General features: G+C 43.6%; 1 protein-coding gene across 1 annotated transcript; it reads right to left on the bottom strand.

The window, feature by feature from the left end:
• Positions 1-11,588: 11,588 nt before the first annotated feature.
• LOC120921699 (E3 ubiquitin/ISG15 ligase TRIM25-like) lies at positions 11,589-13,888 on the bottom strand. Its single transcript, XM_040334239.1, has one exon. The coding sequence runs from the start codon at positions 13,861-13,863 to the stop codon at positions 12,184-12,186; it is 1,680 nt and encodes a 559-aa protein (XP_040190173.1). The 5' UTR covers positions 13,864-13,888; the 3' UTR covers positions 11,589-12,183.
• Positions 13,889-16,687: the final 2,799 nt, after the last annotated feature.

Genomic DNA, 16,687 nt, shown 5'->3' with positions numbered 1-16,687 from the left:
TCCTTCCTTCCGTGCTGGAATGTGACAATAGGGAATAGTACTTCTCAGAAAGTCTTTTACAGTTCTCAAATGCCTTTTAACCCTTGAGAGAGCAGTGTTCAATTGCTCAGGATTGTTGCTAGTTTCATTACTGGTTATTATACAACTTAAAGCCTTATGCCATAATGCAGTCAGGTTACTAGATGTTTCTTCCTTACTTGCTTTCTAAACCTCTCTTGCCTTCAAGAATGGATGAGGGCCTCTAGCAGGACGAGCAGAATGAAGTAAGGAGTCTGCTTTATCTTGGTTAAATGCAGGTAACTCTGTGGGGTCTCTGTCAGACATAATGACCAGTGCTGTAGTTTTGGTGTCTTGTTACAAATCTGCCAGAGCTGAGCTCTGTAGTGACTTCTGATATTAGGCAGATTGAACTGAGGAGCTGGATATTTGTGACATCTAGTGCTGCAACTGGTTCAGACTGGATGGCTCAGCTCACTATGACTTTATACAGGCAGGAATACACAGTTATTTCAGTAGATTCACAACCAAAACAGCTTGACAATGATGAATTCTTGGGACTTGATAAAGCTATGATACAGTCTTTGAGCAGTTCAAAAGGTACTTATTGCTACCCAATAAAGGCAAAACTTGTTTAAGCTGGTATTACTAGAGAAGTGGTTCTACAGCATGGACCAAAAATCCCTGGCAGTGAACAGTTATGGAGCATTCAGTAGGAGGCTGGCTTCATACACAGAGTAATGCTTCTGGTGGCTGCAGGAGTCACACACAGGCCTAACTCTCAGTGCACAGCCTGAGGATGAGTTCCTGTGTTAGGATGTTTGTTCTTCACACACAATTGTAGCTTAATCACTGATTTTGAAGAACAAGCCGATTTGTTGATCACTAGGTTTGAAGAAAAGGGTTATTCTTTGTCATCCTTATCAGGCACCAAATTAGAGGTGCGTGAGATGGATAGACAATCTCTATTGGAATCCAGAGAGAAGCCCCAACGGGCAGATGTGGTTCCTTTTCTGTCTGGATTCCATAGATAATACAGGGGAGTAGAGAAGATAATTAAAAAGTTTTGGCCTATTCTGTTACAAGATACAGATTTGGCCAAAATTTTAACATTCAAACCCTCCTTTATCTATAGGAGAGCTCCTGGCTTACGTAACAAAATTGCAGCGAATGTCCCTGACCCACCTGAGAGACCATTGACCTTTCTTGACAGTTCTGGTTTCCACTATTGCACAAGGTGCAGATCATGTAAAAGTACTAATAGAGTGGGGAAAATACGCATTGGTTTTAAATCTAATGTTACACATGAGCAGTTTACCATTGAGCCATTAATCACTTGTCATTCCAAATACGTAACGTACGTTTTGGAATGCCCTTGTAAATTACAATATGTGGGTCGGACCACCAGAGAACTCAAGGTACGGATTAATGAGCACGTAGCCAACATTCTTAAGGGATTCCCCAACCACAGCGTGTCCAGACATTTCGATGAATGTCATAATAGAGATCCTCGACTATTAACATTTTATGGTATTGATAGGGTAATTAGTCACTGGCGAGGTACAGATCTTAAAAAAAACAGTGTCCCAGAATGAAACCCAATGGTTGCATCGGTTGCGTACGATGCAGCCCCTGGGTCTAAATATTGATCTGGACTTGAATTGTTTTTTAACTAATGAATAAAGATTTAATTAATTCAATCTAATTCATGTTTAGAATAACATTTTAATTTAATTTTTAATTACTGTTATTAATTGCAACTATGATTGTGGTCATTATGTGCCCCTTCTGCATTATCGTTAATGTCCGTTGCTGTAATTTTATTCTGATTATTTTGCATACCCATTTGTATTTGTATATGCATTCCTCTTAAAATGGCTCGATGGGTTAATCCATCGCTGTATGCATTGGTTGCCTGAACGCGGGACTGAGGCTGTTATGGTTTCTCTATCCCTCCCACTTAATTTTGATTGGATGGCCCATATAAGTGGCACAAACGCGTGACCAATGACGCTTCCCGACGACGAGTCAATCTCGAAACGTACGTCGAGGCGCATTGGTCACGCAAATCCCGACGGACTTCCGGTCACGCTGGTCCTCGCCTGCAGACTGGTGGAACGCACGCCGTTGCAGTCATCCTGTAGTGTGGGACTTCTCTTTCTTAATCATCCAACGCAGACCAGCCTCAGTGCCTGGTGAAGGCACTCCTCAAGTAAGGGGCCAATTTGGCGTTGCCTGTCTTTTAATTGTTTTAATAAACGTTATTATTCTATGGCGATCTCTCTTTTGGCTTACTTTTTTATGATGCTGGAACTGCTGGATCTGCTGCCATCGATTTCTATGGAGTTCTGTGGAACCTGATGTCTATGATTAATCCATGCTTATTTTGACATCTTTTTAGTTAAAGAGGTCAACATCTTGTGGTAAGGTGCCATCCATGAGCACTTGTTTGCGGTGATTACTTTCTATTTTCTGGTGGAGGTGGAAGTCTGCACAGATCAGTGGATACATCCTGCAATACTATTTTTTTCACTGTCATTTGGACTATTTAAATGCACATTATTGTTTTGATCTCCTACCACTAGGAGTCTTGCACTTTTGTTGGACATTATTTATTATTGTACGGTATCATATCGCACCATTTATTATTTACTATTTATTATTTATATTTATTACTATTGGACACATTTTGATTAATTGGGTATTTATTTATTCATATATTTATCTATCTATTTATTCAATTGATTTATTCCTAGCGCATCCACCCTTCCTTCACAACTTCACACACACGTGGTTACTCATGTTTCTGAAGCTGCAGAGAGAGCTATGTGATGGATTCTTCTGGAAATGTACTATTCTGTTTCAAGCATCGGTTGTACCTGTGACAAGCTTATTGTAGACCCAGTCTGTAAGGATGTATGCAGCAGGTTGAATGATGACTTTCACAGACAGTTTACTCAATGAATAAAGACTCCAGAGGTGTTTTCCAATGCTTCTTTATGCTTCAAGATAACAAGGATATAAACATAGAGGCATAGGTACATTTCCAATGAAGTTACACAGCTCTCACACTCTGCAGACTTTTCAAGCAACTAAAACAAAATGTAGTTTAGAGCAGGAAATGGAGGGTGCGAACAACCAAACTAGCCAGAACAGCAGGGGGGTAAGGATCATACCAAGTAACATAACATGTAATAACTGCTAGACAGTAAAAGCTGCATGACAGCACAAGTATATGTGCACACGCCTACACATACTGAATGACGGCTATGCCCCCTTAAACTTCTGGGTCTCCAAATTGGGCACATGGCCTGAGCTTGCCCTTTACGCCTTGGAGTTGCTGGCCTGCCCTGCGGCCAGTGTATTGTCTGAACGTGTATTTAGCACGGCAGGGGGCGTTATCACAGACAAGCGCAGCCGCCTGTCCAGAGCCAATGTGGACAAGCTCACGTTCATTAAAATGAACCAGGCATGGATCCCAGAGGACTTATCCGTACCTTGAATACCAGAATAGACACCGGGCCGGCCTTACCTAGCCATTGTTTTTTTTTCTAATCTTTCTAGGGTTGCCATCTCATCCCTTTAAAACCAAAAACATATTAATTACACAGGTTCTCTGGCTGATTAAGGTGCTGCTAATTAAACTCACTTGGTGCCTTATCGACATTAAATTAGCCCCAGAACCTGTGTAATTACTCTGTGTTCAGGTTTAAAGGGATGAGGTAGCAACCCTAGATCTTTCTCACTCTTTTGGGGTTTACCCTAATTTAAAAAATAAATCAATTAAAAACCAAAACCTGCTGTGTTGGCTACCTCGTCCTCCTCCTCCTCCTCCTCCTCCACCGCCGCTTCCACCTACACCGCCACATCCATCTCAACCTCCTACTACATATGGACCTCGTCCTCCTAGGTCAAAATTATTTTATTGTTTTATGTTATTTTAAGTTATTTCCCTATCCACATTTATTTCCAGAGTACTTGCCATGCTCTTCCCGACATTTTGCTGCCATTTGCAGCCCTCCAGCCCTTTCTCTTAGTTTTTTAGAGACATTTTTGTAGTCAAAAGTCCGGGTCCCCATTGACTTCAATGGGGTTCGGGTTCGGGTCAAAGTTCGGGTCAGGTTCGGTCCCGAACCCAAACTTTTTTTTCAAAGTCCGGGTTCGGGTCCGAACACGAACATCCAGATATCCGCTCAACTCTACCCGTTTATCCTCTTTTGTATATTTGTGTATTGTATAACACTATTCGGTTTTGAAGCAAGTTTTGATTTGTTTATTATCACTATTTGTTCTATACACATTTCTACTACTTCTATCTAGTAGCGCAAAGGACTTTTTTTTATATCTCCATAAAGAGGATCTGTCACGCACTATTCCTATTACAAGGGATGTTTACATTCCTTGTAATAGGAATAAAATTGATCCAAAAAAATAAGAGAAAGTGTAAAAATTAAAAAAAATTTAAGTAAACAATAAAATAAATAAATGCAAACCTCCCCCGTCCCTGTGTTCTCGCGCACAGATGCGAACGCACACGTAAGTCGCGCCCTCGTATGTAAACATCGTTTAATCACACACGTGAGGTATCGCCGCATGCATTAGGGCGAGAGCAATAATTCTAGCACTAGATCTCCTCTGTAACTCTAAACTGGTAACTTGTGAAAGATTTTAAAGCGTCGCCTATGGATATTTCTAAGTACCAAACGTTTGGCGCCATTCCACAAGTTTGCGCAGTTTTAAAGCGTGACATGTGAGGTATCTATTTTCTCGGTGTAACACCATCTTTCACATTATGCCAAAAAAATTGGGCTAATGTTCGTGTTTTTTTAATTTTTTAATTCATGAAACTGTTTTTTTCCCCCCAAAAAAGCGTTTGAAAAATTGTTGAGCTAATACCGTGTGACATAAAAAGGATCAACAACCGCCATTTTATTCCCTAAGGTCTCTGCTAAAAAAAAATACATAATGTTTGGGGGTTCTGAGTAATTTTCTAGCAAACAAATGATGATTTTTACATGTAGGAGAGAAATGTCAGAATAGGTCCGGTATGGAAGTGGTTAAAATCTAAACAGAGATCCAAACAACAACAACAAAAATCACCTTGGGAGACGTTTCTTCACCTCCTCTGGGAATTAATACCCAACTCTGGGCACAAAAAATACCCCTTGCAGTGGGCTCCTCCCACACTCATAAAGTATGGGGGGAGGGGGGTGCAGAAGAGGATGTAATATTTACCTGACACCCCATTCCAGAAGACTCCCTCATATCCTCATAGTAATAATAAAAATAACAGTATAGTAGATGTATTCCCCATCACTGAGGTCCCATTCACATCACACAATTTGGAATCACCACAATTCTGCCCGGGATTCCAAAATCGCGTGTCCGGGTGGAATTACTAATTGTACCCCAAACACGGTGCAATAATGTTGCGAAAACTGAATGGCTCTGAAAGAAACGTGCTTAAAAATCGCGATAAGCTTGTTCCCCTAAAAAGAGAGCAGGAGCTTCTTTTGGGTAACAAACACGGATAAGGCGGCCCATTGATGTGAATAGACTGCCCAATGCGCGACACGCGGAGTCGCATGAAAATCACACATAACAAAAATCGCTCGTTCCCTCTTTACGACATGTGAACAGCACCTAAAATCTCACATATTGTACATAGTAGTTACTCCGCCCACTTTCATGTATTTCTGTGTCTTGTATTGAACCGCATGAGGTTATTTATTTATTTTTAGTAGTATGATGACATCTAGTGGCAGTTTTAGGTCACTGCAACTTACTTTTCTATGGTGATTTTTAATGTTTTCATCTGTTCCTGTTACGGGATAGTTAGTTTTGTCTTCTCTAGACCCTCCCGGTTTCTTCCATGTTCTCTCAGTTGGTGTCAGCGTTTCATAGAGGTGAAGCTTCACTTGCAAAAAAAACTGAATCACATGCAAAAAAAAATAAAAAAAATAAAATAAATTTTGTGCACACGATTGGTTGGTGGAGGTCCACAGAACTTCACCTCAATTACTTTCTACATTCCATACTGCATTGACTATTTGTCTTTAGCAAATACACCCCATTGTCTCCTTAGACTTCAAAAGACTGGGAAAACATCCTCTGTAGTGCAATCATCTAAATTAAAATTGTGTTGGATTAACTTCTGTGTCTTTTTGAAGAGTTAAGCTGCCTGTAGATGGAGCCAAGTCAGCAGGTGACCGTACTGTCCACACAGACTGGGTGGAAGGAGGTATGACAATCAGTCCCCCTGCAGAGCTAGCCAACCACCCCCCACCCCGGTGCTCAATTGATAGCCTCTTTGCTCGCCTGTCGCTCACTAGACCCCCCATCAGCCCCACACTTACCCCATACAGGTCTTGCCCTCAGTAACTTCCCCTCTACATCTCCTCTACGAGCGTAATTGTCGCTTCTGCTCCCGGCCAATCAGGACTTGCGGCCAATCGAGTCTAAAGAGGGGAGGAGAAACAGGAAGACATTTGCGAATATTTATTCAATAATGTCACACAACTGGGTGGTCTCTGCGCCCCGAAGCCCACCATTTTTTAAGCCAATTTGAAGTCAGGCTCTAATCACATGCTCCAAAAAAAACATTGAACTCCATGTGTCAGGCACCCTCCATGTAGATGAGGGGTCAGGCGCATTGATCAGGGGAGGTGGCGCCCCTGCGCCCCATATGAGCAGGCGCCAATGATGACAATGCAAAAAGCAACATTTCAAATAGAACAGATATGTAATTCAATATTTTTATATTTGCAGCTATCATTAAAATAGTCCCTGGTGATCCTGCCACGAAGGCCCTTGTTTAGGCACTTCCTCTTATAAGGTGTCCCTGTATCCCAGTTGTGCCCCTGTGTTGTCACCTTGACACATGTTTCCCTGGCTGAGGCTAAAAAGTTGTGCCCTCACACATAGGACAGGCATGGTCCACCATTGTTACTGTCAGAAACCTGGTCCAGATCAATGATGGGCAACTGATGCTAGAGGAGTGCATGAAAGGGGTCTCGCCATGTGTATTTCCTGAAGATGGTCTTACCATGTGTATTACCCAAAGGAGGTCTTACCATGTGTATTACCCGATGGAGGTCTTACCATATATATTAGCTAAAGGAGGTCTTACCATGTGTATTACCTGAAGGAAGTCTTACCATGTGTATTAACCTGTAGGGGTCTTAATATTAAGAAGCCATAACAGTTGGTCAACAAGTGGTGATGCCAAGGGGAGCACTTGTTGCGACGAGTAGTACAGCAGGTTCAAGGGTGATAATCCCATGTAGCCGGAATCAAACGCTATCCTCAAAAGAAGAAGGGCTCTCCACAGTTCGCTAATGTCACACAACAGTGCTCTGCGCCCAAGCCCACCCTTTTTGAAGCCAATTAGAACCTCAGGTTCTAATAGTGTGCTTCAAAAAAAATCCCACATTGAAATCCATACGTCTGGCACCCTACATGGAGATTAAGGGCCAGGCACATGGATTAGGGGGGAGCTTTGAGTTAGAGTCAAACTCATGTTCGACTCGAACATTGCCTGTTCGCCGAACAGCGAACAATTTGGGGTGTTCGTGGCAAGTTCGTGTGAACTTTAGAAGGGCCTCATCCCCACAACCCTTGCCCGGTGGTTGTGGGGGTCTGCGGGTGGGGGCTTATCGGAATCTGGAAGACCCCTTTAAGAAAGGGGACCCCCAGATCCCAGCCCCCCTATGTGAATTGGTAATGGGGTACATTGTACCTCTACGATTTCACAAAGAAAGTGTAACAATTGTAAAAAAATCATAGACACCGTGTTAGCCTGTGTATGACCCCAGCTTGGATCTTGACCTTGTCTACCGAGTCTGACCCTACTCCTTCCACAGGGGTTATCATATGACTTGCTGCTGCGCCGGGCCTGCTCTACCACAATGTTCCCTGTGTGTTCCTGCTGTCACTCCTGACCACCTGCCCTGAGCTGGTGTAACGGGCAGGGGGTGATGGATTGCAATGGGGGTGTCCTATGCTGCCCAAACCCGAGGTGAGCTGCTGTGATAAGTAGGGTTGGGTGGTTTGGTGGAGCCGCCCAGAGTTGGTGTGATAACAGGGGGGGGGCGTGGGGTTGCTGCTGAACACAGCTATATGTTACATTTATAGAGTAGCTGAGCTGCCCACCTTGATCTAATCTGCTCAGGGGGAGGGGTAAGGATGGGGGTGCTGCCGAACACAGCTATATACTGTATATATATATATATATATATATATATATATATATATATATATATATACACACACACACACACACACACACATTCATAGTAGCTGAGCTGCCCCCCTGAGCTGGTCTGATATTGATGTGTGCTGCTGAACACAGATATATATATATATATATATATATATATATATATATATATATATATATATATATATATATATATATATATATATATATATATAGAAGCAGAACCACCAACCCAGATCTGGTCTGATAAGGGGGGTGACACCAAGTTTTTCGGCACCAGGTGACACTAAACCTAGTGACGCCACTGCTCTTACTAAATACCTTGGACTGTCTACTTTCCAAAAAGAGGTCATTAGGAGGGTATTTGTACTGTCCTGGCATTTTAAGGCCTCAAGAAATTAGATGAGGCCGTCAGTACATCAGAAGTGTCCAATTTTCAAATACGAGGGTTCTTCAGAAAGTTTCCACACTTTTGTTTTATACGTTTCCCAGCCATCTTTACCACAGCGTGACAACTCTTATACTAAACCGCAAGGTCAGCCGGCTTTCCAGACAAACAAGTTACATGACGCTCTCATACACCACCAATGACTTCTCCTCCCCCTCACCGTTTCCAACAAAAATATAAAAGTGTGGAAACCATTTGAAGACCCCTTGTATATATCCCATATACTCTTTAACTTTCAGGCTGGGTTCACACCATTGTGAATTGGATGTGAGTTCCCCGCATCCAATTCGCAATAGCAGGAGATTTTGACCGACTCTCTATGGAGCCGCTTCACATATTCCCACTGTGGCTCCGGGGGAAATTTGCACAGGGGGTCCTGTGCGTCTTTTGGGCCGTTTCAGGTCTGAATTCAGACAAAAATTTGGGGTGAAATCGGAACCTAGAACGGGGAACGGGGACACACAGGACCCCTGCTGAGAGCCGCATCGGTATTAGGTGTGACCCCAGCCTGACACAGACTACATAATATACAAGAATTCTGATCTTTTTACCAAAGAAATGGAGCCGAATACATTTTGACCGTAAATGTAAAAAGATTATTTATTTGCAATTTTTTTTTAACAGAAGTTAAGAAAGTTTTTTTTTCAACATTTTTTGTCTTTTTTCCGTTACATAGAAAACAAACAAAACAATTGTGATTAAATATAACCAAATGAAAGCTCTATCTGTTTACAAAAAATGACATAACATATAATTTGGGTACAGTGTTGTATGACTGAGTAGATGTCATTCAAAGTGTGACAACGCTGAATACTGAGAAATGTCCTGGGCAGGAAGGGGGTGAAACATTCTGGTCTTGAAGGGGTTAAATGACCCAACAACAGGATGTGAGCAAAAGGAACCTCCAAGAACTTTCCAGTATCCCCCCTATATCTCTATATTACACCCCCATCCCCCTCCCCCATAATATAATAAAACATCACTTTACATTACAATGTAGACTTTTGTATCATCATTATGTGATAAAGCAAAGATAACATAAGACAAGCCAGGGAGAGTCCCAGCTAATGGTCTGCTATTATCATATACAACAAAAAACCGCGCTACCACAATACAGTCTTTAGGCAGCGGCTAGCGTGCGATGACAGAAGAATAAAACAATATAAAGAGCCGCGCCAAAATATCAAAACAAATATCTATGTAACATTATGGACAGTCCACAGATGATATGAATGGTGGTGGATTATCAGCTAATCATCCAGCAAAAACCGAATCAGTGTATTGATCAGAGGCTGATTTGCATGTAGACACATTAGTTTGTTCAATTTTCAATGCACCTGGTGACATGCATACAATTTGTGTAATCCCACCACCAGAGATGTATATCAGCTTACCAGATGGCAAGCCTTTAGTGCAATTGGCTATAACCCAGCCACGGCCTTTGAATCCCCTGGGCTAAGATGCTCCAAGATTCCCAGTTCAATGGCAGCCTTGGTATGGAAAGTGCTGAGTGTTTGCAGTATGGAATGCAAACACACCCGTCAGTAAAACGATATTCGTAACCCAATCCGGTTCACATACAGGCAGGAAGACAGAAAGGACGCAATAGCGTGATACCGTAGGTATAACAGATTTATTAAAAACAGTAGTGTACTTACACTTATGCAGTTTAAAACAGCGTGTAATATGTAAAAAGCCGGCCGGCTTGAGGAGCCCTCCTCCTAGGCGTGGTGACGTCACTGACGCTGCCTCCAGACGCGTTTCGTCCTATTGGACGTTCTCAATGGGAATTGAGAACGTCCAATAGGACGAAACGCGTCTGGAGGCAGCGTCAGTGACGTCACCACGCCTAGGAGGAGGGCTCCTCAAGCCGGCCGGCTTTTTACATATTACACGCTGTTTTAAACTGCATAAGTGTAAGTACACTACTGTTTTTAATAAATCTGTTATACCTACGGTATCACGCTATTGCGTCCTTTCTGTCTTCCTGCCTGTATGTGAACCGGATTGGGTTACGAATATCGTTTTACTGACGGGTGTGTTTGCATTCCATACTGCAAACACTCAGCACTTTCCATAACAAGGCTGCCATTGAACTGGGAATCTTGGAGCATCTTAGCCCAGGGGATTCAAAGGCCGTGGCTGGGTTATAGCCAATTGCACTAAAGGCTTGCCATCTGGTAAGCTGATATACATCTCTGGTGGTGGGATTACACAAATTGTATGCATGTCACCAGGTGCATTGAAAATTGAACAAACTAATGTGTCTACATGCAAATCAGCCTCTGATCAATACACTGATTCGGTTTTTGCTGGATGATTAGCTGATAATCCACCACCATTCATATCATCTGTGGACTGTCCATAATGTTACATAGATATTTGTTTTGATATTTTGGCGCGGCTCTTTATATTGTTTCATTTTGCTATTATCATATAACAGGAGATTGGGCAGACTCATTCCTCATCATGTTTTCTGCCAGAGATTTCCCAGAATTCTCTCCTGTATGAAGGAGACGTGGATTTCCAGGACTGAAAACTGCCGACATTCATAGAAAATGAGGAATAAAATAACCTGCACCGGATAGCCCCCTTGTGATAGCTTTTGGCAGGCGAAAGGTCCTCTTTATGGTCTATTACACGAGAGGAGGGATAACCGCTCAGATGAACCAAAAAGCCAATCTCCTTAGATCCGAACCATGGGTGCAGGCAATGCAATGGAAATGCAAACTTGAAGAAAGAAAAGCTGGGACAGCCGCACTCCAAAAAAAGCTAAGCTATGAATAAGCACTGAGATACAGTGCGAAACGCGTCAGCTTTTGTTCTGATTCTTTTGGCCGTGGCATGTAATTTTGTGACCAATTTTTATTAAAAAGGAACTTTTTTGGAGTGCGGCTGTCCCAGCTTTTCTTTCTTCAAGTTTGCATGGTCTATTACACCCTGCAATGTCTCTCCTGACCTCCAGAGGGCAGAAGAAAAGCTCTGAAACTGAAAGTGATGAAATCATTTAGGGCTGCAACTAACGATTATTTTCATAATCAATTAGTTGGCCGATTATTTTTCCGATTAATCATTTCAGACCTAAAACTGGGAGAGCCGGGGGGTAGCTCTGCAGGAAGTGACGGGAGGTGGGATGGTCTTTCACTGTTGGAAAAGTGATTGGACATTGTAAAGCCACCCAGATTACATTTATAAAACAGCCGATCGATCGCCGGTTTCTGTGGCCATGACCTTGGTATAACCTCTTGTTGACTGGCTGTATATATACAGATGATGGTCAGCAAGGGGTAAAAGGACATCTGTCATGAGAGAATTATGGGGGCTGCCATTGCTAAACTCTCCATTTGAGAATGCTAGTTCCCTGGCTGTCATGTCTATGCTTTGGATTTGATACTGTCCCAGTGTTTGACCCGGAACAAGTACAAAGCCAGGGAACTAGCATTTTCAGAAGGAAGCCTGCAATGGCAGCCCTCATACTTCTCCCAGGAGTCACCACTTCCTCCAATCATTGGCTGAACAATCAACCAATCCTACTGACTGTACCTGTGATGTCACATCTCCCCCCTCCCCCACATATCTTTATACAACCTCTCCATACACCTATCCCAGCATGGAGGGGCTCAGTGAAGGTGGTGGTGAAGGTGTGGAGGTGTCGGATCGGGTCACACAGATCATAAAAGGAGATCCGCCCGGCCTCATAATCCAGATCTATCCTGAGTCTACTGGAGACATTGGTGAGTAAGGGGGTCTCTTTACTGTCATGTATCACAGAATACTGATTACCAGTCCTGTCCAATACCCAGGACTTCTTATTACATCCAATGAATGACGACTCCTCCTCCCATCCTCTCCTCTCTATACTGGGGTAACACATCCCGACTCTCCAGCTCTCTGACCCCCCGACATCCACTTCCCAGTAATGTCTCCCTGAGGAGAAACTCTGACCGCTCATCACCTGAGAATAATCCTGGAATCTCTCTGGTGTTTCTGGGTAATTCTGTTTTCTATCTGACTCGGATACAGTTTTCCTGTCATCTGATATCTGTAGATAATTACTAGCTGTGTTTCCATCCAGTAATATGTCTGCAGCTCCCTGTATGGGGAAGTATACATTTACCTCTGTTATTATATCAGATAAACCTGTGTGTAAGACCCCCGCCACACCCAGACCCCCTTCATCATGGAGGAGCTTCTCATGTCTCTCTCTGTCCTCATTATCTCCATCCTCAGTATCACACAAGTCACCTGTGTCTGATTCCTGTAAGACAGTCAGTGGATCCGTCATGTTACACAGCTCCTCAATGTGACGCATCTTCCTGGACAGCTCCTCCTTCTTTATTTCCAGATCCCGGATGGAGATGGAGATCCGCTCTGCCCTCTCGGAGATTTCCCTCAGGACTCTCTTCTCCAGATCTTCCAGACGTCTCCTGAGGTCTCTAAACAGGACAGTGACTCTCTCGGTGTCACCAGCTGCTTCTTCTTCTACTTCCCTCCTGTGTTCCTGCAGACTCTGGACTCTTTCCTCCGTCTCCTCTCTCTTTGTCAGATGTTTCTGCAGAACATTCCTCAGTGTCTCCTTCTTCTCAGAAGCCTTATCCAGTGACTCCATCTCATGTCCTTTATGTTCTCCAATCACATAACAAGACATACAGACACAGCTGCCATCTTTAGTGCAGAAATACTTTAAAACTTCTTTATGGACGGAGCATTTCTGACTCTCCATGGACAAGGTGGGGTCACATAAGACGTGTTCTGGGGACTTTTTGTGGACTCTCAGGTGTTTATCACACAGAGAAACCTCACAGTGTAGACAGGTTCTAACAGCAGGTACAGGAGAGTCCACACAGTAAGTACAGAAGACCCCGGACTCCTCTTGATCTGGCTGAGCAGACAGGAAAGTCTCTGCTATGTTACGCAGTGTTATGTTCCTGTGCAGTGCAGGACGATCCGGAAACTTCTCTCTGCATTCAGGACAGGAATATCCTCCAGACCCCCCCTGTGTATCCAGCACACGATCAATACAGACCCGGCAGAAGTTGTGACCACATCTCAGGGTTACAGGATTGGTATAAATGTTCAGACAGCCGGAACATTCCAGCTCAGCTCTCAGATCAGCAGACGCCATCGCTGACAGCAGAAGAGAAACGAAACTCAAAGTCTCTGACACCGGAGAGGAATGTGGATGGGGGAGGGGTGACATCCTCCTACACAGGGTGAGGCTGAGCTCAGCTCTCTGTTTACTTATTCAGAATCCTTGTGATGTCAAAATAAGACACGCCCCCTGATTATATTTAAACTCATAATTAATTCAAAGAAAAAAAACTTTAATGTTTTCTTTCTTAGCTTGGATTGTCGATAAACTACATGAATAAAATAAATGCTTAAAAAAACTCTTATTATCATTATTATTATTATTATGTAGCGCTACCCCCGAAGAAACCGCTGTTTGATTTGGGATCGGCCTATTTAAGTTACCCTGGCGTTTTCTAAGGGTGCAATTGTAGAGACAAACAGTGAGCGAAGTTCCAGACAGCAAACAAAGGCTTTTTCCAATGCTTTATTTTCCAGGCCAACACGGCCAACATCAACATCGATTGGGAAGGACAAAGTTGATGAGTAAAGAGAGAGAGGAAGAACCTTGCAGTATCAGGCCTGGATATTAAATAGAGCAGTCAGTACTGCTCTGCATAGTACCAATTTGTAACTCGTCACCACTCCAACTGAGTGGGTAAAGTGCCCCCGGACAGACCTCTCTTTACAGAACTGGCAGCAGAGATGTCACTTAGGATTTCTGGGAGGAAAAGGCCTCTCTCACAGGCCCGGCTCAGACCTCTGCCACAGGCCAATTACAATAACTGAGATAGATAGATAGATGGAGCGAATTCTCCCAGTAGATTTCTGCATTGGTCACCAGATGACAGCAAACATACCTGTCAGTACTCTGGTCACCGGATCCCCAATTGGTTTGTTCAGGCTCTGTTGGATGACCTGCCTCCGGGTCCCCCTCAAACCGACTCCCCAATCGAACGGCACCCAGCCTGGGATCCTTTCCGTGGAATCGGGAACCCAGCAAGCCGCTGGGGTCCCCTGGTACCTCCGGGTGAGGGCCCAAGTAGTCTGCAATCATGGCCAGGTGGGCCACGCCGGCGGGGTCCATGGATGTGCGCACCCTGAAGGTGGATGCCACATCTGGAACCGGGACCCCGCAAAGATTTTAGAACACATGACACCTGTCACAGATATACTCCAGCCCGCCCCCCGAGGGAAAAACTCCTCTGATTGGATGCTTGAGAAACTTACTCTGCCAGAACCCTTCTGGCGCCAACTGCTGGCCAGGGATGATATTGCATTCCTGGACCACAGACTGACCCAGTGGACATTTCTGGAATGACAGAAGTCCCACAATTTGAACAAATAGTGAATGGGAGCAAGGTAACTCTCCCATTCCCCACTAACTTTAGCATAGTGCCCATACTGAAAGTAAGGGGGCGCTACAATTATATTATTATTCAGGATTAATAGAGCGCCAACAAGGTGTGCCGTGATTTACACTACAAATAGAGACAGTAAAATGACAAAATAATGGAAGACAAGAGAATTAGGAGGACCTGCTCATGGGGGCTTTCCATAGAAAAGGAAGGGCAAGAAGTACGGAAGGAAATAACTGGGTGTCAAGGATCACGGATGGGTCTCATGGGGTATATGGGTGGGGAGGGTGGAGGATGGGTCTCATGGGGTATATGGGTGGGGGAGGGTGGAGGATGCACAATGTATCGCAGTCTGTTACATTTCTCCAAAATCACCCAGCACACCGATATATTATTGTAAACCCCCAAAATGTCACAATCCAGACACTGGTAGTGGCCAATAAACAACAACATACACACACTGATATCTAATCTTCCACCACCAACACATTATCTGTAAGCAATCTTCCTCCTGACACCTCCAGTCAGTACAATCACTTAGGATAAGATCACACATGTCGGGTGCGAATTTCCTCTCCGTTTTCACTTCAAATTTCCTAAGCAGCTGTTTAGCGGTTCAGCTGCGATTTTAGATGCGGTTCAGATGTGAATTTTAGGAGCCGGCGACCACCGGTGTCTTCAACATTAGCTGGTCGTTAAGAAGCAGGCGGGGAAGCCGACCACCACGTCCCTAACTACGTATGACTTATCAGCTGTTAGTGGGCCCCCCCCCACTGACAGATGAATGTAAAAATAAAACATTGCCGGTGTCAATTTGAGAAATGCCCGCTGTTGAGAAATGCCCACCTAGAACAGCGCATGCGCAGTACGGAGCCGCCTGAAAAAACGCTGAACATTGGAATTTGCGATCAGCTGTAGACGGCGCCTGCGCACAAAAGCCGATATTTTGCGACACGCTCCCGATGCTCATGCAAGTCTGCAAGGGGCGGATTTCTTCATGATGGGTGTGTGTGAGGGGCGGATGCCTACAAAAGGGGGCGTATTTTGTAATGATGGGCAGAGCTGCTAAGATGGGGGCGGATTTTTTCACGAAACTCAAACACATCTCCTAAACAAATATATCTCTGCTAAACACGCCCCACAAACTAAGCCTCTGGGAGGTAAGAGGCTTGTGAAAACAATCACTTTATTTTCTGCACTGCGGGATCCTTTGGTATTTTATTTTACAAGCACGTGTGCTCATCATCACACATTGAAGTATCATCTGTGGACTATTATTTGATCATCTTTTTTACACCTTGAAAATCAGTGTTTGAAACTTCTATTATTTTTTTTTTTTTCTGCAGCCAGTTCGGATTTGCTAATTTTGCACATTTGTGCACTGGACACTTTTGCATGGTTTTATTTATATCACTTTGTTTTAATTGATCCCAATTGTGGATTTACCTTTCACTGCTTATATTTTTTGCACTTATGCACAAATATTGGACAGTTTTTTTGTATTTTTGCAAAGACTGTGGTTCACTGGATTTTTACATTGTATTTTTGCACTATGCACTTTATTGATGCAGCACTGTACATTATTGTCTAATCTAT

Source organism: Rana temporaria (genome assembly GCF_905171775.1).
Source record: "Rana temporaria chromosome 3 unlocalized genomic scaffold, aRanTem1.1 chr3e, whole genome shotgun sequence".
NCBI lineage: Eukaryota > Metazoa > Chordata > Amphibia > Anura > Ranidae > Rana > Rana temporaria.
The sequence above is the reverse complement of the archived record's forward strand: the minus strand, read 5'-3'. Positions and strand labels throughout refer to the sequence as shown.

What these genes read in the sequence shown, in the direction of transcription:
- LOC120921699 (XM_040334239.1), bottom strand. Translation starts at nt 13,863, where the DNA reads ATGTCACCCCTCCCCCATCCACATTCCTCTCCGGTGTCAGAGACTTTG.